The 27,334-nt window shown below is 34.7% G+C and overlaps 1 protein-coding gene across 1 annotated transcript in view; it reads left to right on the top strand.

Annotated features, from left to right (window-relative positions):
• Positions 1-5,395: 5,395 nt before the first annotated feature.
• The window catches only part of LOC122429257 (butyrophilin subfamily 1 member A1-like), a 40,240-nt gene continuing 18,301 nt past the window's right edge, over positions 5,396-27,334 (top strand). Inside the window, exons 1-2 of the mRNA XM_043449490.1 lie at positions 5,396-5,399; positions 6,888-6,929. Coding sequence (XP_043305425.1) covers positions 5,396-5,399; positions 6,888-6,929 — 46 coding nt within the window. The remainder of the gene's footprint in view (positions 5,400-6,887; positions 6,930-27,334) is intronic.

Raw genomic sequence — 27,334 nt, 5'->3', positions numbered from 1 at the left:
AGGGTATTCATACAAATATTTCACAGAAATTTTTTAGAAAATTTTCTTGCCAGCAATTACAATTTTACTTCCTGTTTTTTTTATTTTAATTGGCACAATTTGGGAAACTGCAATTCTTCTTAAACATGTGTGGAAGGGTTCTATATCCTAAGGAAAATTGAATAGCAATATATATCTCAACATTGAATTTTTGTGCAAATGACATAAGAACCTATTATCCATCAATGTCGCCTAAAGATTTCTTCATAAAACATGAATAAATCCATTAAAAGTTTAAAACTTCACTTTTAAATGACATTTTAGAGTTGTATTTTTATTTTCAGAGGGAGTAAAATTTAGGAATGTATCTCTTTCATGCCTGTAGGAGGCTTCATCCAAAGGTTGTCACAGCTACTGTATTTCACAAAGGGCTATTTATTCTCTTTGCTTCGTCATTAAATTATAACCAATTTTGTATGCCTGATGTATGCATGTGTGTTTTCATCTGCATCCCAATACATGGAAAATTGCACTCAGATTATTCAAAGAATTTGATTTTTCTTCATGTGTGTTTTCTACAGTCTTGACTTGAATCTTTCCATTTTTTTTTTTTTAAGATTATCTTTGGAAAGTAATTGGTGAAATTCTTGGACAAAATTTTATTCCATTAAACTTTTAATGACTGCTGGTGTCAGTAATATTCTCTGCCCTTTTATCTCTATGCCCTCCATTGACTCCTCTTCTCCTGATTATCCATTCTTCCCTCTCTGTTTCTTGGACATCAGTTTCTCTCTTATTAGCTTCTTTCCATTGATGTTGCTTTATACTCACCATTTCCCGTTACATCTTTTTTTATGTCATAACTTTCTTTCCTACATCACTGATTTCATCTCTCTTTCAGAGATTTATTATACTTATGTTTTAAATTTTGTTGATGGGAGCAATTAAACTAATAGGCCCATGTTTTCACACTTTATTATCTGATGTATCAGAAAATATCCAATATGAAGTGGACATTACTATGATGATATCGTCCCAAACCAGATGAATGAAATTTCTTCTATTGTCCTGTCAAAGCCTGTATAAATTCTGATGTCACTTCAGAGTCCGGGTTAAGTTTGAGTCTCACTGTTTCACTGTCCTTGATCATATTATCCTCATATTCTTAATTACACCACCACAATATTTCATAATTTTTTCTGGCAAGAATGTTGGTCTATTATTATGAAAAATCTGGAAGGCTCGATACATGACCAAGTATTGATACAGTTTAGCAGAGAGGAAGTCCTACTGCATATTCAGTCATGATTCCATTTCCTGTCTTAAAAGCTTTTCCACAAATGGCTGGGGAGAGGTAAGACAATACTGCCTCATGGGTTAAGTGGTCTTTGTAACTTTTGGTTCCAATTCATAAAAAGTTATGTCTGTTTTGCTGAAAAAAAAAAAAAAGAAAGAAAACAAGCAATCTATTGGTTTCAAATGATTGTCCCCTTGTCTTCCTGATTGTGACTTCTCTATGTACAAATGGGTTATTTCTTCTGTCTGTTTTATGAAACGGTGAACTGTCAAGAGGAAAGGCCCAGTAGTCCATTACACTTTGTATCTGGTCAGGTTTCACTAGTTTCTTTGGCATTGATCTTCAATTCTCAATGATCATCTTCAATGTCCAGGGAGCTGTACATCAGATTTTCTCATGTTCTTATTGTTGTAACTGAAGTCTGAAGTCTTCATGTTTTATTCAATTACTCCCATTACTTTTTCTTCGGTTGTCCTCTCCTTACAATTTATGCACATGCTTCCTTTCTGTCAAGATTATATAAGTAATAATCTACCTGTAAGGTTTTGCTACCTTTATTTCTGATCTGAAAATATTGTCCAAGATACTTTCAGTTCACTTGATTCAGACTCCCGTTCACTGCTGTTTAATAGCTCATGTAACCTTCCTTTCATCAGACACTTGTTAAAGTAGCTTTCATTCAGAATGAGTTAACTCACACAAATACAGTGAGGTATGAATCAGCTGAGAAAGAGTGGGGAATGGAGGCACCCAGGAACCTAACCTTGCAGATCCTATAGGAACAGTAGCTCACCACTCTGTACTTCAGTGTCTGTAGTATTATACATAGCATAGCTTCAACAATAAGATTGACTATATATCTTTAGCAGCCATCAGAAGACTGCTTAAAGAAGAAAAACTGAGCAATAAAGCACTAAATAAGGTTCAATTGATCATGAAAAATTGAGTGAGATAATTACCAGAGTTACATTTCTTATAATGATTCCTCAATTCAGAATACTTATTATTTTATTCATTTCTCCTGTTTTCTTTTATTAAATGCTGTTCTTTCCTCAGAAAACCTCCTTCAGACAAGTCTGTAGATATTCATCTGTATGTATTGTTGTATTTGTTTGTATGTGTGTGTGCATCTATGTCTTAATGTGTTCCCATTTTAAATACATATCTTTAATACATTTGAGTTTTTTTCTTGTGTCTTTCCCATGAGATTTACATTGTCTATCCATTTTCTTTTTCAGAAGAACTTCAACACCAATTTGGTAAAGTATCTTTGAAGTCATGTTACTCCCAAAACACATTAAAATGAATGTATTTCTGATAGCTTTTTAACATTTCTCACTGTTTTATTGATCTGTCATTTGAAGCTTCATGCTACTCTGCATGTCTACTTCTCTAACCTGAACTTTTAGGTTGGAGCTTCTCTCCTAGTTGTCTCTCCTCATTGCCTTTCAAAGTCAGTATCAATTCTGATATATTTTAAGGGTCAAGAGTAAAGTTGAGAGTCATTTTTCCACTGACCTTGAACTTATTACCCACCTGTTCCCAGGATATTCATGCAAATATTTCACATAAACTTTTTAGAAATTTTTCTTGCCAACAATTGCACTTTTGCTTCCTGTTTTTATTTTTGTTGGAACAGTTTGGGAAACTGCAATTCCTCTTAAGCATGTGTAGAAGGATTCTATATTTTAAGGAAAATTCAATAATAATATATGTCTCAACACTGAAATTTTGTGTGAATGAGAGATAAGAGCCTATTGTCCATCAATGTCTCCTAAGGATTTTTTCATAAAACATGAATATACCCACTAAAAGTTTAAAACTTCACTTTTAAATGACACTTCAGAGTTGTATTTTAATTTTCAGAGGGAGTGAAATTTAATGCACATAGGAGGCTTCATGTAAGGGTTGCCACAGCTGCTGTATCTCACAAAGGGCTGCTTTTTTCTCTTTGCTTCCTCATTTCCTTTTAACTAACTTTCTTCTGTATGGGTGAATGTGTCCATTTCCTTTAGAAAGGGTGAGTGAGAAAAGATGAAGTCTATTTTGGCATGAATTAAAATAACAACTCACCTGAAGGTGGTCTTGTGTTCACTGCTTGATGAAAACGTAAACGCAGGCCCCTAAGAACCAATCCCTGTATTTTCTCTAGAAGTGATGGGTCAGGATCCTCCAGTTCATTGTTTGTGTGCACTTCATACCACAGAGCTACAAAAATGAGGGAACTGATCATTTCTTTTCAGTACTAGCTAAAGAACTGATTAATGATGACCGACAGACTAATAGTAGCCCCTTCCATAGCCAAAGAGATTAAGAATATTTTAAAAACAATACCACAAATATAAATATTCCTGAAATTTTTGCTTAACTGAGTAATTCATTCCGTTTCCTCTTTTAAATATTTGACCATACTCAGAGGATAGGAAGCTATCCTGTTGGTACACATCTTTGTGTCTGCACATGTATATGTGTATGTATGTTTATCTGCATCGGGATACTTGTAATGTTGCATGAGCGTGTTTTCACTGAATTTAAATTTGCCGTGTTTCTATGCCATGGTATTGACATGTATCTTTCCATTTTATTTTTCAGATGATCATTTGAAGAAATGTGGTAAATTTCTCTGACATCCTGTATACTACAATCACTCTCTAAATGACCACCCTCTCCAGATCTTTTGCATTCCCTTTCTTTTTATCTATATGCCATCTGTTGGTTTACTCTTTCTCCTGGATGTTGATGCTTCCCTTCCCAATATTTCTTTATAAAATCACTCATATGAAGTTCTGTCTTCTCTCTTTCAATACCCTTAATTCTTTCCCAATCCTTTCTGTTCATTGAGCCAGAGCCTCCATATTAATATTGTCTTTTGTAGCATCCAGAGTCTTTCCAGATTTTCATTATGAATTTCATGAGGTGAAGGGAATGAGACTGATGGGTACCTGGTTTGCATCTTATATGTATTTTATAGAAATTGTACATTAAATTGGAACCTCTTTAATGTGTCTCAAATTCAAGGGGCTATTACTATGCAACTGATACCTTTGCAAACTTCATGAGGTGAGCTAAGTCTTCAAACCAGATGAGTGAACTTTCTCCATCCATTGTCCTTTTAAAGACTATATAAATTCAGATGTAATTCATTGGAACATTGTGGACTTTAGCTCACTTTCACCTGCCCTGATCACTTACTTACGTATTTCTGAGCAGACATATTTTAAATATCATTTCCCAGGGTTAAATTAAATCCTACCACAGTAATTGTTCTTTTTACTGAATAATTTGAACATAATCTGGATTAATGACTACTACGTTCAAGTACTTGTAGAAGGAGTGTTTGTATTAATTGGAACTCCCACTTATAACATAGTTCTCAATTTTGAAATGTTATGCAAATGGCATAAGAGACACTAATCCTAGAATACTCCTATGATATTTAATAGCACACTACTAAAAGTTTAATATCCTTTTTTTCCTAACCATATTTTCAACCATACTTTTGTTTACACATTGAATAGAATTAAGGGATACATCTATTTAATATATGGAACAAACATCATGCCACTATTGTTACAGATATAAATTTAAATGGATAGATGGCTTCACTGTAATCTCCCTCAACACTTCTTAAGTTTTTTGCTCATGTAGAGTGGCAGGATTGTACTATATTCTGAAAACAAAAAAGACTCAATGAAGGATGAATGATTGACATCATCTTTCCCAGAATAAGTCCTATTTTACTTCTTATCACAGTGTCATTTTCCATTTTCTTCCTTTTGCTCCAAGAGTTGGATGTAGTACAACATTGCATCTGATTGGCAAGTTGTTCCTTATAAATCTGTGTTTCTGCTTTTCAAACTATCGGTCATTTTAAACCACAAACTATACTACAAAAGGGCTCCAAGTTTCTTTCTCCCATTAGAATGTAACCTCAAAATTGTTTTGTTTTCTTTAGTTTTATAACCTACTGATAGAGTCCTTAAAAATTTAATCTCCTCCTTTTATAGTATCATTTTCCAGGTACAATTTTTTAACAAGTGGAATGATATTTAGGAATGTATTTCCTTAATTCATGTAGCTGGCTTCATAGGACTATCTCTACAAAAAGAGTTTGGACGAATGGGTACTTACACTCTTCACACCTTCGATTATTTTTAAATAGCTCTCTTGTGTATGAGTATGTTTGCAAGATATTCTGAGACAGTTAGAAGGCTCAATGCAGGACAAATGATTGATATTGTTGACCCCTGAGGAAGTCCTGGTCTACGTCCTTCTGTGATGTCATTTCTGTTCTTAGTTAATTCGGCACAAAAGTGGGGAATGCAGCTCAAACAAACTTTCCTCTGATTTATGGAAAGCCCTAGAAAGCTTATGGTGCCAATTCTTGGAAAATGTGGGTCAGGGTAAGAAAAGCAAAGTAATGGAAGGTCTCAAATTGGAGCCTGTTGGCTTCATCTTATTGAGCCTTCATTTGGAGTGCATTTGAATTTTTTTTTTTTATTTCATCAATAAGTGTGAAGAGGAAAACAGCAAGTCCCATTCATGTATTTCCTTGTGCACTTAGGTATGGATTTACCATTTTCTTGTACCTTTATCTTCAGTTCTCTATGACCATCTTCCTCAAATCTAACATATGCATATCTTTATGTGACTTTTGTCTCAGTATCTAATCTTTTCATCTGAAATTCTCCACCTTATTCCTCATTAATTTTCCCCATTATAATTTCTTATTTGACATGTCCTTTCAACTGTCATGGTGGTGGTGGTTAGTGGCTAAGTTGTGTCTGACTCATGTTACCCCATGGACTGTAGCCCACCAGACTGCTCTGTCCATGGGATTTTACAAGCAAGGATACTGCAGTCAGTTGCCTTTTCCTTTTCCAGGAGATCGTCCCAACTCAGGGTCTAAACTTCTCAATGGAGGTAGTCTTCTCCATTGCAAGCAAATTTTTTACCTACTGACCCACCAGGGAAGCCCTTTCAATGGACATAACCAGACCCTTTGTGCCATGTAAATCTTAATAATCATATAGCTCTGAAACTATGGTGTTTTCAGGGACTGGTGTGAATGTTTTTTCACATATTTACCCAGGTCATTTGATTTTTAACCCCCTTTTCTTATGTTTCTTGGGTCATTTCCTTTTTTATGTGATCTAATTAAGATGACCTGCATTTCCTCATGAATTGAAATATATATACACACAAAAGAAAGTTTTGTATGCATCTGTTGTCAAAAAATGGTGTGAATAGAGGAACTCAGGAATCTAAATCTGTTATTTTTTTCTCTTGGAGCAGTGGTTCAGGATTCTCTGATTCAGTGTTTGTGGTGACTTTATATAACAGAGCTTACAGCAAAAATGAGAATTGACACCATATATTTAGTAGTACCAATAAACTTATAAAAGCAAGAATACTGACTAATAAATGTCAAATGTCTTAATAATGTCAAATGGATCATGAACATATTGAAAAATTTAACCACTGAGACAAATATTCCTAAAATTTTTCCTCCATTTGGAATGTTCTTTGCTTCATTATTTATTTATTTTTATCTCTTCATTTATTATCATTCAGAATAATAAAAATGTGATTTTTCCTCCCTTTTTTGTAGAATATTGTCTAGATGAAAAGAAGCGGCTTTCAGCCAACATTGGTGCGTTTATTTTGTATGCCTGGTTTGTGTGCCTGGTGTATGCATGTGTGTTTTCATCTGCATCCCAATACATGGAAAATTGCACTCAGATTATTCAAAGAATTTGATTTTTCTTCATGTGTGTTTCTCACAGTATTTACTTGAATCTTTTCATTTTATTTTTCAGATGATCTTTGGAAAGTAACTGGTAAAATTCTCTGACAAAATTCTATTCCATTAAACTTTTAATGACTGCTGGTGTCAGTAATATTCTCTGCCCTTTTATCTCTATGCCCTCCATTGACTCCTCTTCTCCTGATTATCCATTCTTCCCTCTCTGTTTCTTGGACATCAGTTTCTCTCTTATTAACTTCTTTCCTTTGATGTTGCTTTATACTCACCATTTCCCATTACATCTTTTTTTATGTCATAACTTTCTTTCCTACATCACTGATTTCATCTCTCTTTCAGAGATTTATTATACTTATGTTTTAAATTTTGTTGATGGGAGCAATTAAACTAATAGGCCCATGTTTTCACACTTTATTATCTGATGTATCAGAAAATATCCAATATGAAGTGGACATTACTATGATGATATCGTCCCAAACCAGATGAATGAAATTTCTTCTATTGTCCTGTCAAAGCCTGTATAAATTCTGATGTCACTTCAGAGTCCGGGTTAAGTTTGAGTCTCACTGTTTCACTGTCCTTGATCATATTATCCTCATATTCTTAATTACACCACCACAATATTTCATAATTTTTTCTGGCAAGAATGTTGGTCTATTATTATGAAAAATCTGGAAGGCTCGATACATGACCAAGTATTGATACAGTTTAGCAGAGAGGAAATCCTACTGCATATTCAGTCATGATTCCATTTCCTATCTTAAAAGCTTTTACACAAATGGCTGGGGAGAGGTAAAATAACACTGCCTCATGGGTTAAGTGGTCTTTGTAACTTGGTTCCAATTCATAAAAAGTTATGTCTGTTTTGCTGAAAAAAAAAAAAGAAAGAAAACAAGCAATCTATTGGTTTCAAATGATTGTCCCCTTGTCTTCCTGATTGTGACTTCTCTATGTACAAATGGGTTATTTCTTCTGTCTGTTTTATGAAACGGTGAACTGTCAAGAGGAAAGGCCCAGTAGTCCATTACACTTTGTATCTGGTCAGGTTTCACTAGTTTCTTTGGCATTGATCTTCAATTCTCAATGATCATCTTCAATGTCCAGGGAGCTGTACATCAGATTTTCTCATGTTCTTATCATTGTAACTGAAGTCTGAAATCTTCATGCTTTATTCAATTTCTCCGATTACTTTTTCTTCGGTTGTCCTCTCCTCACAATTTATGCACATGCTTCCTTTCTGTCAAGATTATATAAGTAATAATCTACCTGTAAGGTTTTGCTACCTTTATTTCTGATCTGGAAATATTGTCCAAGATACTTTCAGTTCACTTGATTCAGACTCCCGTTCACTGCTGTTTAATAGCTCATGTAACCTTCCTTTCATCAGACACTTGTTAAAGTAGCTTTCATTCAGAATGAGTTAACTCACACAAATACAGTGAGGTATGAATCAGCTGAGAGAGAGTGGCGAATGGAGGCACCCAGGAACCTAACCTTGCAGATCCTATAGGAACAGTAGCTCACCACTCTGTACTTCAGTGTCTGTAGTATTATACATAGCATAGCTTCAACAATAAGATTGACTATATATCTTTAGCAGCCATCAGAAGACTGCTTAAAGAAGAAAAACTGAGCAATAAAGCACTAAATAAGGTTCAATTGATCATGAAAAATTGAGTGAGATAATTACCAGAGTTACATTTCTTATAATGATTCCTCAATTCAGAATACTTATTATTTTATTCATTTCTCCTGTTTTCTTTTATTAAATGCTGTTCTTTCCTCAGAAAACCTCCTTCAGACAAGTCTGTAGATATTCATCTGTATGTGTTGTTTTATTTGCTTGTATGTGTGTGTGCATCTATGTCTTAATGTGTTCCCATTTTAAATACATATCTTTAATACATTTGAGTTTTTTTCTTGTGTCTTTCCCATGAGATTTACATTGTCTATCCATTTTCTTTTTCAGAAGAACTTCAACACCAATTTGGTAAAGTATCTTTGAAGTCATGTTACTCCCAAAACACATTAAAATGAATGTATTTCTGATAGCTTTTTAACATTTCTCACTGTTTTATTGATCTGTCATTTGAAGCTTCATGCTACTCTGCATGTCTACTTCTCTAACCTGAACTTTTAGGTTGGAGCTTCTCTCCTAGTTGTCTCTCCTCATTGCCTTTGAAAGTCAGTATCAATTCTGATATATTTTAAGGGTCAAGAGTAAAGTTGAGAGTCATTTTTCCACTGACCTTGAACTTATTACCCACCTGTTCCCAGGATATTCATGCAAATATTTCACATAAACTTTTTAGAAATTTTTCTTGCCAACAATTGCACTTTTGCTTCCTGTTTTTGTTTTTGTTGGCACAATTTGGGAAACTGCAATTCCTCTTAAGCATGTGTAGAAGGATTCTATATTTTAAGGAAAATTCAATAATAATATATATCTCAACAATGAAATTTTATGTGAATGAGATAAGAGCCTATTGTCCATCAATGTCTCCTAAAGATCTTTTCATAAAACATGAATATACCCACTAAAAGTTTAAAACTTCACTTTTAAATAACACTTTAGAGTTGTATTTTAATTTTCAGAGGGAGTGAAATTTAATGCACACAGGAGGCTTCATGTAAAGGTTGCCACAGCTGCTGTATCTCACAAAGGGCTGCTTTTTTCTCTTTGCTTCCTCATTTCCTTTTAACTAACTTTCTTCTGTATGGATGAATGTGTCCATTTCCTTTAGAAAGGGTGAGTGAGAAAAGATGAAGTCTATTTTGGCATGAATTAAAATAACAACTCACCTGAAGGTGGTCATGTATTCACTGCTTGATGAAAATGTAAACGCAGGCTCCTGAGAACCAATCCCTGTATTTTCTCTAGAAGTGATGGGTCAGGATCCTCCAGTTCATTGTTTGTGTGCACTTCATACCACAGAGCTACAAAAATGAGGGAACTGATCATTTCTTTTCAGTACTAGCTAAAGAACTGATTAATGATGACCGACAGACTAATAGTAGCCCCTTCCATAGCCAAAGAGATTAAGAACATTTTAAAAACAATACCACAAATATAAATATTCCTGAAATTTTTGCTCACGTCAGTAAGTTCATTCCATATTCTTCTTTAATATTTGACCAATATATTCAGGTTGAAATGAAGCTTGCAGCCACTGTTGGTACACATCTGTGTGCCTGCATGTATGTGTTTGTGTGTTTACATCCTGATATTTTTAATGCTGTTGTTCAGTCACTGTGTCCTGTCTGACTCTTTGTGACCCTCTGAACTGCAGATTCCCCTAGCCTCCCTGTCCTTCACTATCTCCTGGATTGCTGAAACTCATGTCCATTGAGTCCGTGATGCCACCCAACCATCTCTTCCTCTGTAGTCTCCTTCTCCTCCTGCCTTTGGTCTTTCCCAGCATCAGGGTCTTTTCCAATGAGTTGGCTCTTCACATCTGGTGGCCAAAGTACTGGAGTTTCAGCTTCAGCACCAGTGCTTCCAATGAATATTCAGGGTTAATTTCATTTAGGATTGACTGGTTTGATCTTCTTGCTGTCCAAGGATGTCTCAAAATTCTTCTCCATCACCACAATTTGAAAGCATCAATTCTTTGGCACTCAGCCTTCTTTATGATCCAATTCTCACATCTGTATATGACTACTGAAAAAAACAAGTTTTGACTATACGGACCTTTGTTGACAAAGTGATGTCTCTGCTTTTTAGTACGCTGTCTAGATTTGTCATAACTTTTCTTCCAAGGAGCAAGCGTTTTTCAGTTTTGTGCAGTCACCATCTGCAGTGATTTAGGAGCCCAAGAAAATAAAATCTGTCACTGTTTCCTCATTCCGCATCATGTATTCTGCATATAAGTTAAATAAGCAAGGTATCGATATGCAGCCTTGGCGTACACCCTTCCCAAATTTTAACAAGTCTCTTATTCCATGTCTAGTTCACTGTTGCTTCCTTTTTTTTTTTAATTTACTAATATATTTTATTTACTCAAATATATACAATATTATCATTTCAACAAGTAATCAATATCAAATTTATAAATGTGATATTTTAGGCTCTCTTTGTTTTGTCCTCTCTTCAAAATCAAGTGTGCATTTTATCACATAATGTATGTAATCACATTGTATCACATCTCAATTCAGACTAGTCACATATCTTTTTTTTTTTTTTTCCCTTGATGGCACTTTATTTTTTTATTTATTTATTTTTTTATTAGTTGGAGGCTAATTACTTCACAACATTTCAGTGGGTTTTGTCATACATTGATATGAATCAGCCATGGATTTACACGTATTCCCCATCCTGATCCCCGCTCCCACCTCCCTCTCTACCTGATTTCTCTGGGTCTTCCCAGTGCACCAGGCCAGAGCACTTGTCTCATGCATCCCACCTGGGCTGGTGATCTGTTTCACCATAGATAGTATACATGCTGTTCTTTTGAAATATCCCACCCTCACATTCTCCCACAGAGTTCAAAAGTCTGTTCTGTATTTCTGTGTCTCTTTTTTCTGTTTTGCATATAGGGTTATCGTTACCATCTTTCTAAATTCCATATATATGTGTTAGTATGCTGTAATGTTCTTTATCTTTCTGGCTTACTTCACTCTGTATAAGGGGCTCCAGTTTCATCCATCTCATTAGGACTGATTCAAATGAATTCTTTTTAATGGCTGAGTAATATCCATGGTGTATATGTACCACAGCTTCCTTATCCATTCATCTGCTGATGGGCATCTAGGTTGTTCCATGTCCTGGCTATTATAAACAGTGCTGCGATGAACATTGGGGTGCACGTGTCTCTTTCAGATCTGGTTTCCTCAGTGTGTATGCCCAGAAGTGGGATTGCTGGGTCATATGGCAGTTCTATTTCCATTTTTTTAAGAAATCTCCACACTGTTCTCCATAGTGGCTGTACTAGTTTGCATTCCCACCAACAGTGTAAGAGGGTTCCCTTTTCTCCACACCCTCTCCAGCATTTATTGCTTGTAGACTTTTGGATAGCAGCCATCCTGACTGGGGTGTAATGGTACCTCATTGTGGTTTTGATTTGCATTTCTCTAATAATGAGTGATGTTGAGCACCTTTTCATGTGTTTGTTAGCCATCTGTATGTCTTCTTTGGAGAAATGTCTGTTTAGTTCTTTGGCCCATTTTTTGATTGGGTCATTTATTTTTCTGGAATTGAGCTGCAGCAGTTGCTTGTATATTTTTGAGATTAATCCTTTGTCTGTTTCTTCATTTGCTATTATTTTCTCCCAATCTGAGGGCTGTCTTTTCACCTTACTTATAGTTTCCTTTGTAGTGCAAAAGCTTTTAAGTTTCATTAGGTCCCATTTGTTTATTTTTTTTTTTTTTTCCAATATTCTGGGAGGTGGGTCATAGAGGATTTTGCTGTGATTTTTGTCAGAGAGTGTTATGTTTATGTTCTCCTCTAGGAGTTTTATAGTTTCTGGTCTTACATTTAGATCTTTAATCCATTTGGAGTTTATTTTTGTGTATGGTGTTAGAAAGTGTTCTAGTTTCATTATTTTACAAGTGGTTGACCAGTTGTAAATTGTAAGTCAACAAGTGGTTGATCACTACTTGTTAAAGAGGTTGTCTTTTTCCCATTGTATATTCTTACCTCCTTTGTCAAAGATAAGATGTCTGTAGGTTCGTGGATTTATCTCTGGGCTTTCTATTCTGTTCCATTGATCTATATTTCTGTCTTTGTGCCAGTACCATACTGTCTTGATGACTGTGGCTTTGTAGTAGAGTCTGAAATCAGGCAGGTTGATTCCTCCAGTTCCATTCTTCTTTCTCAAGATATTAACTTTGGCTATTCGAGGTTTTTTTGTATTTCCATACCAAAATTGTGAAATTCTTTGGTCTAGTTCTGTGAAAAAAAAAAATTGAAAGATTTCCCCTGAAATCAGGAACAAGACCAAGGGTCCCACTCTCACCACTACTATTCAACATTAGGTGTTGGAAGTTTTGGCCACATCAATCAGAGCAGACAAAGCAAGAAGAAAAGGCAATCCAGATAGGAAAAGAGAAAAAGTGAAACTCTCACTGTTGCAGATGACATGATCCTTCTACATTTAGAAAAACCTAAGACTCTACCAAAAATTACTAGAAGCTAATCAATGAAATATAGTAAAGTTTGCAGGAATAAAATTAAGACACAGAAAATCCCTTGCATTCTATATACCTAACAAGAAAAAATAGAAAGAGAAATTAAGGAAACAATACCATTCACCATTGCAACATAAAGAATAAAATACTTCAGAGCATATCTACCTAAAGAAACAAAAGACCTATACATAGAAAACTATAAAACACTGATGAAAGAAATCAAAGAGGACACAAACAGATGGAGAAACATACCATGTTCATGGATTGGAAGAATCAATATTGTCAAATTGGCTATTCTACCCAAAGCAATCTATAGATTCAATGCAATCCCTATCAAGCTACCATCGGTATTTTTCACCGAACTAGACCAAAGAATTTCACAATTTGTATGGAAATCACTGTTGATTCTTGACCTGCATACAGGTTCCTCAGGAGATAGTTGAGGTGGTCTGATAGTCCCATCTCTTTAAGAATTTTCCAGTTTGTTGTGATCCACACAAAATCTTTAACATAATCAATGGAGCAGAAGTACATGCTTTTCTGAAATTCTCTTGCTTTTTCAGTTTTTAGCAATTTGATCTCTGGTTCCTCTGCCTTTTCTAAACCTGGCTTGTTCATATGAAAGATCTCAGTTCATGCACTGCTATAGCCTCTCTTGAAGGATTTGAGCATTACCTTGCTAGCAGCAAGTGAAATGAGCATAATTGTATGGCAGTTTGAACATTCTTTGGCATTGCCTGTTTGCCCTGTTTTTCTGTACCATGACAGTGAGAGGGATCTTTTCATCTTATTTTTCAGATGACATTTTGAAGAAATGTGGTAAATTTCTCTGACAAATTTTATACTCCAAACCCTTTAAGTGATCCTTTTTTTTTTTTTTTGGTGTTTTTAATATTCCCTGTCTTTTTATCTGTATGTCAGCTATTGGTTCACTCTTCTCTTAGATGTCAACACTTCCCTTCCCAATATTTTGTTCATAAACTTCACTCATATGAAGTTTTCTCCTCTTTTGTTTTCCTACATTGAAATCTTTCTGGTCCTACTTTCTTTCATTTCACATATAGCCTCCCTAAAACATTGTTTACTTTGGAATGATATTCTGTCTTTTCCAGAGTTTCATGTTTCATTTTTAATTTTATGAGGTGAAGGGCATGAGTCGGTGGATATCTGTAGTATGTGTGTGTGTGTGTATATATATATATATATATATATATATATATATATTTCTGGAAAATCTCCTTTAAGTTAAAATCTTTGTCATGTATTTCAAGTTCAAGGGAGTATTACTATGCAATTGATGCCTCCCCAAATTATGTTAGGTGTGCTAAGTCTGCAAAGTTGCTGAGTGACATTTCTCCATCCACTGTCCTTTCAAAGACTGTGTAAATTCAGTTATAATTCATTGGTTCAACATGGACTTTTAGGCTCACTCTTCCCCTCCTCTCTATCATTTATTCATGTTTTCTCTCTGGTATCCAGGTATTTTAAATATCATTTCCCAGTTTAAATTATTTCATACCATAGTGATTGTTTTTTTTCTTGCGTTATTGGACATGATTTGGCAAACCGCTATTAACTTTTCAGTTCAGTTCAGTTCAGTTCCATTGCTCAATCATGTCCGATTCTTTGCAACCCCATGGACAGCAGCACGCCAGGCCTCCCTGACCATCACCAACTCCCAGAATTTACTCAAACTAAGTGTTCATAAATGGATTTTATATATTCAGAAACATCACATGTAGAATTTTTTTCAGTTTGAAAGTTTTCTGTGAATAGCGTGAGAGGCTATATACTAGGATACTCATAAAAGATTTTTATAATATATAATATATATTATGTATTATAATATATCCCTTAATATTTTAAATTATTTTATGTTTTTCTGTTATATTTTTGTTTAGTTTTAGTGAAATTAAGGAATATATGTTTTCGTAGCAGGCTTAGTATAACTACTGCTACAAATACAGATTATCCATATATAAAATACACTCTCACTGTAGGCTTCTCCATAGTTCCTTAAGTACACGACTCATGGGTGGGTGCAGGTTTTTATTGTGTTCTTAAAAATGGAGAAGACACCAATTAAATATGCATGATTAATGTTGTTCATAACAGAAAAATTCCTATTCTACTTCCTCTAGTTGTGTCTTTTCTCAATTTGTTCCCTTTGCACAAGGAGATCAGAGGATTTAACACAACATTACCTCTGATTTACTAAATGTCTCTAGAAGTTAGTGCTTCTAGTTCTCAAAAAATATCAGTCAATTTGAACATTGCACTAAACTAGGAATGAACTTTCTGTTTCCGTACTCCCCGAACTGGAATGTAGCCAGAGGTATTTTGGGTTTGTTTTTTTTTAATACTACATTAATCATTCAGATTTAACACCCTCCTTTTGTAATGGTATTTTTTCAGTCATACTTTTCTTTTCAAAGGGAATGATATTTAGGAATTTATTTCTTTAATGTGTGTAACCAGTTTCATTTGGCTACTACTACCCCAATGTTTCTGAATAAATGGGTGCTTTTTTTCCTTTGCTCTGATCTCTTTCTCAAGCAATTCTCTTGTGTATGGGTGCTTGTTTGCATTTTAATCTGAAAAGGTGATTGAGATAAGATGAGCTTCATTTTGGCATGAGCTCTTGAGGATTCCCTGGTGGCTCAGTGGTAAAAATATCTGCCTGCCAAGGCAGGAGATGTGGGTTCAACCCCTGGGTCAGGAAGGTCTCCTCAAGGAGAAAATGGCAACCCACTCTTGTATCCTTGCCTGAGAAATCCCATGGATGGAAGAGACTGGTGGGTTGCAATACATGGGGTCACAAAAAAGTTGGACACAACTTAGGGACTAAGGGCTTCTCTGATACCTCAGCTGGTAAAGAATCCACCTGCAATGCAGGAGACCCTAGTTCAATTCCTGGATCAGGGAGATCCACTGGAGAAGGAAAAGGCTACCCACTCCAGTATTTATTTTGGTCTGGAGGGTTGCAAAGAGTCAGATGTGACTGAGCGACTTTCACATTCACTTTTCACTTTTAGGGGCTAAACAACAACAAATCACTACTTGATGAAAATGTAAATACAATTTCCTAAGAACTAAACCCTGTATTTTATAGTATCCTGTTTATTGTAAGTAGTGTTAATTATAGTCATTATTTATTACATTGCATTCTTAATACTTATTTATCTTAAAACAGGAGGTTTGTACCTTCCTCCAATTAACTCATCCTCACCCTGCATCTCATCAGAAATATGATGTCCTATAAGATATCTTCATGTGTGTTGTGTGTCTTTGTGTGTGTGTTAGTCACTCGGTCCCGTCTGACTCCAGGACTGTAGCCTGCCAGGCTCCTTTGTCCATGGGATTCTCCAGGCAAGAATACTGGAGTGAGTTGCCATTTCTTTCTCCGTATTTTCCATTCCACATGTAATTAAGATCATACAGTATTTGTATTTCTCTGTCTGATTTATTTTATTTAGCATAGTGTTTTTAACATCCATCCATATTGATGAAAATGGTACTAATCCTCATTTTTTATGGCTGCATATTTCATTGTGTATGTATACCACAACTTATTTATCATTTATCTATTCAAGGATACTTAGGTTGCTTACATGGCATGACTATTGTAAATGATGCTGCTATAGATATAGTGAAAAATGTTTTCAGGTTAACAGGGTTTTATCCCCCTTGGATGTGTTCCCAGAATTGAAATTGATGGATATTATGTTGCATGCATTCTCATTTATGTCTGATTCTTTGCAACCCCATGGACTATATAGCCCATGAGGCTCCTCTGTCCATGGGCTTTCCTAGGTAAAAATACTGGAGTGGATTGCCATTTCCTTCTCCAGGGGATCTTCCTGACCCAGGGATCGAACTCATGCCTCCTGTGTCTCCCACATTGCAGGCAGATTCTTTAACCACTGAGTCATAGGAATTGAGAGCTCTATTTTTAATCTTTTGAGGATCTCCATAGTGTTTTCCATAGGGATCATACCAATTTATTATTGCACCAACAATGTACAATGGTTCTTTTCTCTCCACAGTTACATCAATATTTGCTATTATTTATCTATTTGATGATTGTCATTCTAACAGGCATGAGACGAAATCTCATTGTGATTCTAATTTATCTGTGTTTCTCTGATAACTAGTGATATTGAGCATCTTTCCATATTCTCAATTTTAATTTGGCTATTTTGTATATCTGCTTCAGAGAAACATCTAGTATGTCTTTTAGCCAGTTTTTAACTATTTGCTTTTTTCTATTGATTTGTAAGAATTCTTCACATATTTAGATATTAAACCCTGCTAAATATATGGTTTGCAAATATTTTCCCCATTTCATAGGTTGTCTTTTCACTTTGTTGATACTTTCTATTTGTAAAAGACTTTTAGTTTGATGTAGTTGCACTTGTTTATTTTTTATTTTGTTACTTATGCATTAGGTGTGCTTCCAAAAAATAATTACCAAGACCCATGTTAAGGAATTTTTCATATGTTGTCTTCTAGGAGTTCCATGGCTTTAAGTCTTACATTAAGTTTTTAATCCATTTTGAGTTACCTTTTGTAAGTGATATAAATAGGATCAAGTTTCTTTCTTTCACTGTGACTATCCTGTTTTCCCAGCACTATTTCTTTTTTTTTTTCTTTTTTTAAAAATTTTAATTAGAGGCTAATTACTTTACAATATTATGGTGATTTTTGCCATACATTACATGAATCAGCCATGGATGTACATGTGTTCCCTATCCTGACCCTCCCTCCCACTTCCCTCCCCAACCCATCCCTCAGGGTCATCCCAGTGCACCAGCCCTGAGCACCCTGTCTCATGCATTGAACCTGGACTGGTGATCTGTTTCACATATGATAATATACGTGTTTCAGTGCTATTCTCTCAAATCATCCCACCCTCACCTTCTCCCACAGAGTCCAAAAGTCTGTTCTTTACATCTGTGTCTCTTTTGCTGTCTCGCATATAGGGTCATCATTACCACCTTTCTAAACTCCATATATATGTGTTAATATACAGTATTGGTGTTTTTCTTTCTGACTTATTTCACTCTGTATAATAGGCTCCAGTTTCATCTGCCTCATTAGAACAGATTCAAATACATTCTTTTTAATAGATGAGTAATATTCCAGCACTATTTATTGAAGAGACTGTCTTTTCCCCACTGATTCTTCCTGACTTCTTTGTCAAATACTAGTTAGCCATATATACTTGGTTTTATTTCTGGGTTCTCAATTCTTTTCCATTGGTCTATTTGTAAGTTTTTTGCCAGTATGATACTGTTTCAATTACTATAGGTCTATATTGTTACAGGATAGCTTGAATCAGAATTGAGATACTTGCTATTCTTTGTCAGAATTTCTTTGGCTGTATGGAGTCATTTGTGGTTTCATAAAATTTTTAAGGAAGAGTGTATTTTCTATTTCTGTAAAAAAATTCCTACTAGGAATTGCTTTGAATCTATAGATGGCTTTTGGTTGTTTCAATATTTTAACAATATTAATTCTTTTAAGCATGTAGATGAGATAAATTTGCATTTTTTGGTGTATGCTTAATTTTCTTTCACCAAAGTATGTAGTTTTCATAGTAGAGATCCTTCACTGCCTTGGCTAAATTTATTCCTAAGTATTTTAATTTTTTGATACTGTTGCACAATACATGGAATCAATTTTTAAATTTCTTTTTCAGTAAGTTTGTGGTCAGTATGTTGAAGTGTTACTGATTTTTATGTGTTGATTTTGTACCCTGCAACTTTATTGAATTCCTTGATTGGTTATGAACAGTTTTAATCAAGTCCTTAGAATTTACTGTATATAAAATCATGTCATCAGCAAATAGAGACAGCTTTACATCTTCCTTTCCAATTCTGATGCCATTTATTACTGCTTTTTGCCTGACTGCTCTACTGAAGACTTCCAGTATTATGTTGAGTAAGAATGGTGAGAGGGAGCACCCCTGTCTTATTTCTGATCTTAGAGGAAAAGCTTTCCTGGTTTCATCATTGAGTATATTAGCTATGGGCTTTTCAGAAATGGTCTTCATTATGTTAAAATATGTCCTTTCTATACCTAATTTGCTATATGTTTGTATCATAAAAGACGCTGAATTTTTGCCATTTTTTGAATTATTGAGATGATAATATGATTCTTTTCTTTCATTCTATTAGTGTGATGTATCACATTGCATTGCATACGTTAAACCATCCTTGGATCACACAGATAAATACCACTTGATCATAATGAATGTTCCTTTTAAAGTGCTGCCTAATTAGATTTGCTAGTATTTTGTTGAGAATTTTTGTACCCATATTCAGCAGGGACATTGACCTGTAGTTTTCTTTTCTGATAATGTTCTTACCTGGCTTTGGTATCAGGATAATGCTGGCCTTGTAAAATGAGTTTGGGAGTATTTCCTCTTCTTTGGTATTTTGGAAATTTTTGTTCAAGATTGGTGTTAATTCTTCTTTAAGTGATTTGTAAAATTGACCAGTGAAGCCATCAAGTCCTGGACTTTGCTTTACTGAAAGTGAAAGTTAAAGTCAGTCAGTCATGTCCGACTCTTTGCGACCCCATGGACTGTAGCCTACCAGGCTCCTCCCTCCATGGGATTCTCCAGGCAAGAGTACTGGAGTGGGTTGCCATTTCCTTCTCCAGGAGATCTTCCCAACTCAGGGCTTTAACCCAGGTCTCCCGCATTCCAGGCAGACGCTTTAACCTCTGAGCCACCAGGGAAGCTAGGGAATTTTTATTACTGATTCAATCTCCACACTAGAAATTGGTCTATTAAGATTTCTATTTCTTCCAGTCTTGGGTAGGTTGTACATTTCTAAGAGTTTTTGTTTTCCTTCTAAGTTGTCCAGTTTGTTGGCATATAGATGTTCATATAGCATCTTACTGCCTTTTGCATTTCTGTAATAATAATTGTACTGTCTACTTTTTTCATCTGTGATTTATTGATTTTCAGCCTTTCTTTTTTCACTGGTTATTCTAGATAAAATTTGTCAGTTTTAACTTTCCAAAACACTAACTCAATTTGGTTTATGCTTTCAATTGTTTTTCTGTTCTTTATTGCTTTGACTTTAATTATTATTATTTCCTTCTTTAACTTTTAGCTCAATTTGCTTTTTCTCATTGCATAAGGCATAGAGTTCAGTTTTTATTTTGGGATTTTTTTTTTTCATTTCTTTATATATAGGGTTATTATTGCTAGGAACATCTCTCTTAGATATGCTTTTGCTGCATTCCATGAGTTCTGATATGTTGTGTTTTCATTGTTCTTTGTCTCAAGAAAATGTATGCCCCCTTAAATTCTTCTTTGATTCATTAGCTTTTAATAAGTGTTGTTTAATTTCATGCATTTATAAATTTTCCAGTTTTCCATTTCTTTTTGATTTTTGGACTTATATTATTGATAGTTCCATGCCATTGTGAACAGACAAAATATTTAGTAGGATTTCAGTCTTCTTGAAATTGCTAAGACTTTTTTTTGTGACCCAATATATGATCTAAATATAAAATATTCCATGTGTGCTTCTGAAGAATATATATTCTTCTGTTGTTGGATAAATGCTCTTGATATATTTGCTGGCTTATAGTGTTGTTCAGATCCACTGTTTCCTTATTGATTGTCTACGGGATCTATTCATTGTTGGGAGTGAGGTATTCAAGTACCCCACTATTATTTTATTGCTATTTATTTCTCCTTTTATCTCTGTGAATATTTGTTTTGTATATTTTGGTGCTCCAAAGTTAGATATATAGACATTTATAATTGCTATATCTTCAGAATTAACCCCCTTTTCACTATATAATGAAATATATATGTCTCATTTTCCTATATTTGGCTTGATGTGTCTTTTTCCATCCTTTCACCCTCAATCTATGTGTGTCTTTTTTTTTTTTTTTTTTTATTAGTTGGAGGCTAATTACTTCACAACATTTCAGTGGGTTTTGTCATGCATTGATATGAATCAGCCATAGAGTTACACGCATTCCCCATCCCGATCCCCCCTCCCACCTCCCTCTCCACCCGATTCCTCTGGGTCTTCCCAGTGCACCAGGCCCGAGCACTTGTCTCATGCATCCCACCTGGACTGGTGATCTGTTTCACCATAGATAATATACATGCTGTTCTTTTGAAACACTATGTGTGTCTTTAGGTGAAAGTGGGTCTCTTATAGGTAACATAAAATTGAATCTGTTCTTTTTTTTTAATTATTTTTTCCATTCAGCCACTCTATGTCTTTTGATTGGAGTATTTGTTTATATTTAACATAACTATTGATAGGTAAAAACTTACTAGTGCCATTTTGTTCATTGTTTTTCAGTTATTCTGTAGGTCTATTGTTCCGTTTCTTATTCTGTTTTGCATGTGTGTGTGTGTTGATGTCTTTTTTTTTTTTATCAGTATGTTTTAATTTCTTTATCCTATGCTTTTGCATAATTATTACAGATTTTTTTCCCCTTTGGGTTACTATGAAGTCTACATAAAATATTGTAAATTATAACACCTATTTCAAGCTGATAATAGCATAACTTCAAAAGAATTCCTAAACATTACACTTTTTACTTCCCCTTCACCTCACATTTTAGGTTATTGCTATTACAAGTTACATATTTTTTGATATTTGTGACTAGTAACAATTTGTTGTAGTTATGGCTATTTTACTACATTCATTATTTTAACTTTGAGTTCTGAGTGAATTATGCATCACAGTTATATTACCAAAGTTAACTTTGACTATCAGTAATGATCAGTGAGCTTTCTGCTACCTTTTTATCCTATTGTCCCAAGATATTCCTAAAATATGTTTCCATTAACACTAATACAACTACTAGTTTTAATATTTTTCTTTTCCCAGTGATATTTTTCCATTACATTTTTGTTTTCAGGAGAGTGGAATTTAGGAACATATATCTTTAATGAATGGAGCAGGCTTCTTATGGGCTTCCCAAGTGGCTCAGTGGTAAAGAGACTGCTTGCAAATTCAGGAGACTCAGGGGACTCAGGTTCAATCTCTGGATTGGGACATTCACCTGCAGAAGGAAATGGCAACCCACTCCAATATTCCTGCCTGGAAAATTTTCAGAGACAGAGGAGCCTGACAAGCTATAGTACAGGGGTCACAAAAGAATCAGACCTGACTGAGTGACTGAGCACACACAGGCTTCTTATGACTACATGTACTAGTACAGTTATGAACACAAAGGTGTTTTAGTGTATACTTTCTCATCAATTTTTAAGTACCTATCTTATATATGTGTATTTTTTTGCATTTTATTCTGAAAAAAAGGAAAAGTCCTAATGAAAAACAAAATATTTATACTAGTTATTCCAGAAGAATTCCTAGTCAGTCTCCTCTCATTACGTAATTTCCTATCTTATTTCCTTTTGCATGAGGTAGGAGAATATAAAACAGTACTGCCTCTGATTGATCGTCCACAAGGTTCTTATTCTCATAAATAAGAGTCAATTTGAAACAAAAACTACAACTTTAAAAGTGTTTTATACTCTTCCTTCCTGCCATTGAGCCCTCACTTTGAACAAACTGGTTTTCTTTCTTTTATTTTTCAGATAAGAGTAAACAAGAAAAAGGCAAGTCCAATTAAAATATTTCACTGTATACCTAGGCACATTTCATCTGTTTCTTCTGCCTTTGTCTTCAGTGTTCAATGATTATACTCCTCAGTTTCAACAAACATATTTTTCATGACTTAGTCTTGTTATCTTTCCAACTACAGTTTGCGATCATCATTCGTTATTAAATTTCCCCAATATTATTTCTTTCATTTGTCTTAACCATTGAAATCAATGTAAACATATTCATTCTATTGTATAAATTTTGTTAATAACATATCTGAAAAGGTTTGTACTTTTAAAGTTAATGGTATATAAATTTTCTCCAAAAAAATGTTCAAGCTGTTTGACTGAGGACCACTTCTACCACCATTTAATATCTCATCCCACTTCCTATCAAATAATTTGTTAGCTCATTCAGGTATGAATTAAAATAGAAGTTAAACTACAGTTAGGTTTCATTAAATAGGTGAACAGAGAAGTGAATAGAGGTGCCCAGGAACATAACCCTGCATTTTCTCTAGGACCAGTGATTCAGTATTATCTACTTCAGTGTTTTAAGCAACTTTATACAACATGTGTGTGTTCAGCCAGTCAGTCATGTCCTACATGTTCTTCGTGGCCCCATGGGCTATAGCCCACAAAGCTCCTCTGTCCATGGGATTCTCCAAGCAAGAATACTGGAGTGGGTTGCCATTTCCTTCCCCAGGGATCTTCCCTACCCAGAGATAGACTCCGCATCTCCTGCATTGGCAGGCAGATTATTTACCACTAGCGCCACCTAGTTATACAACACAGATACACAAAAACAAAAATTGACTATATCATTATTGATAGCAGCCACAGTTCTTGTTAAAGCTAACATATAAAATAATAAAAGTCTAAACAATGTCAAAAGGGATTAAGATTTTTAAAGGTAGTTATTTTTATCTAATAGGAATTTCCAGGTGACTCAGTGGTAAAGAATTTGCCTGCCAGTGCAAAGACTCCAGTATGATCCTTGGGTAGGGAAGATCCCCTGGAGGAGGAAATGTTAGCCTGCTCCAGTATTCTTGCCTAGAAAGCCCCATGGACAAAGGAGCATGGCAGGCTACAGTTTATGCGGTTGCAGAGTCAGACACAACTGAGCAACTGAGCACAACACACACATATTTTATCTAACATTTCTAAATTTTTCTCAGTTCATTAAATTCTCTCTTTCACTCCTCTTTTCATTTTTGTAAATTCTCTGATAAATATGAACTCTTAGACAGTGTTTGTGTGTATATGTGCATCTTTGCATGGAAAATATTTGTGTGTGTGTGTTTATATGCAAACTAGTGGGTTTACTTTTAAATTTAAAAATTGTAATATTTGATTTTTTGTGTTTCTTTCCCTAAATATTTTCACTAATATTTTATTTTATTTTTCAGAGAGACCACAGAAAATATTTGGTAAATTTTCTGACAACTCATTACTCCCAAATCCTTTTGTAATTATTCCTTTCTTGGTGTCTTTGAGATTATCTATCTTTTATCTATATGTCATCCATTGGCTCACTCTTCTCCTGGGTATCTACACTTCCCTCCCCAAGTTTTTGGTTACAGACCTCTCCTCTATTAGTTTGTCTCCATTTCTTGTCCCTTCGTGCTCACTTCTTCTTTCATTCCACACCATTTCTTCTCTATAAATGCTGGCCATTTTTTTTTTTTTTTTGTATCCAGAGACCTTCCACAGTTTCACTGAGAAGTCATAAGACAAATGGCATATGATTTTTATTCTATGTATTTTTCTGGAAAACATTCAAACTTTGGACCTCTGTCACATGCTCCAAATAATAGGGCTCATTTCTTTGCAATAGACACTTTTCAAAGTTTATTACTTATGAGACAATAAACGTGTGATTAAATATCTCCATCGATTGTTGTATCAAAAATGTGTAAATTCTGATTTTATTTAATGGTCAGTTGTAAGCATGAAGCTGTCTTCCATTGCAATCAATCGTTTTACCCAAGTGTTCACAAGTATACAGATATTTTACACAATTCTTACTCATATTTTTTCTACCAACTATAGTCCATTCTTCTCATATTTTTGCATTTTGTTGGCATAGAAGTTAACTATACAAAATAAAATCCTTTTATGGATGTAGAAGCAATTTATATCCTTAAAACATTTTTTAATAATATAGACCTCAATTCTGAAGTTTTTGTATAAATTACTCAAAAAGCTATTATCCTAGAATACTTCTGTAAGGTTATTACTCTCCTTAATTTTAAAATTGCTTTTATGTTTCCAGGTTGAATGGAATTTAGGAATATACTTCTTTCATGTATGTGGCAGGCTTCATATAACTACTGCTACAGATACAGTGTTGGTCAGATGAATGTTTATACTATATGCTTCCTCATCGCTTTTTAAGTATCTGTCTTGTATGTGAACATGCTTGCATTTTATTCTGAAAAAGAAGGTCTGTTGAAAGAATAATGATTGATTATATGTGTGTGTGTATATATATATATATATATATATATATATATATATCTCAGAGAAAGTCATATCTACTTTCTCTCAAGGTGTCATCTCCTATCTTAACTGCTTTGCACAGTGGGTGAAAGATGTACAACAACACTGCCTTTGATTGGTTTGTTGGCTTTGGGAAACTTGTGGTTACAATTCCCAGAAATATGAATGAGCTTAAACTATAAAGTAAACTCCATGCTTCTCAAAACTTTATACTCATCTCTTCCTGACATTGTACTTTCATTTTGAATGTTAATTCTTTCTTATTTTTATTTTTCAGACAAGAAAGAACAGGGAAAAGGCAAGTTCCAATGATGTATTATTATTTCATATATGCACATATATCTGTTTCACTGAATAGGTCTGGATACTATGATCAACTTCCCAGAAATTCCTACTCCCATTCCCAAGATTGTGATTTCTACAACAATTTCTCACTAAAAGAATGTAAAGTGTCTTGAAAAAAATAACCATTTCCAGATCAGGTAGAAAATGTCAAAATTACTTTGGAATATCTTAAGTGAACAGCAAGGAAGCTGCATTAGGCTTCTGGGGTCCTTTGAGGAGGACACAGGTTTCAACTTAAGTAAGATCCCACTTCACAATGATTTTAGATATTGAGAATAAAAGAAATACTGACTGGAAAATCTTAAACTCATCAAGTATGTTAAATATCTACATGTTGCTAATAATACACAGTTATATTGGTTAAGGTAGCAAGATATTAGGGAATGTATTCATTATTCTGTGTGTATGTGTTATTCACTCAGTCGTGTCTGACTCTTTGCAACCCCATGGACTGTAGCCCACCAGGCTCCTCTGTCCATGGAATTCTCCAGGCAAGATTACTGGAGTGGGTTGCCATTTCCTTCACCAGGGGATCTTCCTGACCCAGGGATTGAACCTGGGCCCCCTGCATTAAAATATATGTCTGTATTTTTAAACTTTCTGATATTAAAACTTTATTCAAGCTAACTTCAGGCCATCTGATTTGCAACCCTGCCACTTAATATTTCAATTTCCTTCCTTTCATGTAACAAGGTTATATATCCATGGGTTGGAGCTTTTCAGGTGGCACTACTACTAAAGAATTCACCTGCCAGTGCGGGAGACACAAGAGACTCTGGTTTGATCCCTGGGCCAGGAAGATCCCCTGGAGAAGGAAATGGCAAACCCACTCCAGTACTCTGGCCTGGGAAATTCTATGAACAAAGGAGCCTGGCAGGCCTTGGGGTCACAAAGGGTGGGACGAAACTAAGCACAGAACAGCACAAGAACTTACCAAAGCTAACAAACCAAATAATAAAAGCCTAAATAATGCCAAAAGAAGTCAATAGCATATTTTAAGAGGTAACCACCACAACTAATATTTCTAAGAAGTTTTCTCTTTCAGTAATTTCATTCCATTTCTAGTTTGATTTTTTTGTAAAATATTATGTGGACAGAAGTGGGGTTTCCTTTATGTGTGGAGGGAGTGTGTATGTGAGTAAGTGTGTGTGTGTCTGCTTTTGCATGTTAATAGGTTTAACTTTACATTTAGAATTTTCAATACATATAGTTTTCTTCACATCTATTTCCCATGATATTTACATTGATCTTTGCATTTTATTTTTCAGAAGATCTTCCCCAAAAAATTGGTAAATTTTCTCTGACATCTTCCATAACCATATAAATGACTGCTTTTTTGGTGTCTTTAGAGTTCCATTTTACCTATATAGCTTCCAGTGGCTCATTCTTCTGGATGTCTACATGTCCCATTCACTTATTTCTGCTCATGATCTCACACATTATGTTCTCTCCATTTCTGTTTCTCTACTTTTTATTCATACTCAATTCTTCTTTTTTCATTCAATATCTGTACCTCTCTATAAACATTGATCTTGTGTTCTTCCAGAGACTTGCCATACTTACTACATTATGAAGTTGGAGAGATGAAAGAAATTAGGCTGATATGCACATGGTTTCTAATCTATATATATTTTGTGGACACTGCCCACTGATTTAGGATTTCTGTTTTATATAAGAAAAAAGAGAGTCCATTAAGATGCAACTAATTATTCACCAAACTTTAACAGGA

The sequence above is a fragment of the Cervus canadensis genome, chromosome 28, assembly GCF_019320065.1.
Source record: "Cervus canadensis isolate Bull #8, Minnesota chromosome 28, ASM1932006v1, whole genome shotgun sequence".
NCBI lineage: Eukaryota > Metazoa > Chordata > Mammalia > Artiodactyla > Cervidae > Cervus > Cervus canadensis.
This window is presented reverse-complemented; position numbering and strand designations above follow the sequence as displayed.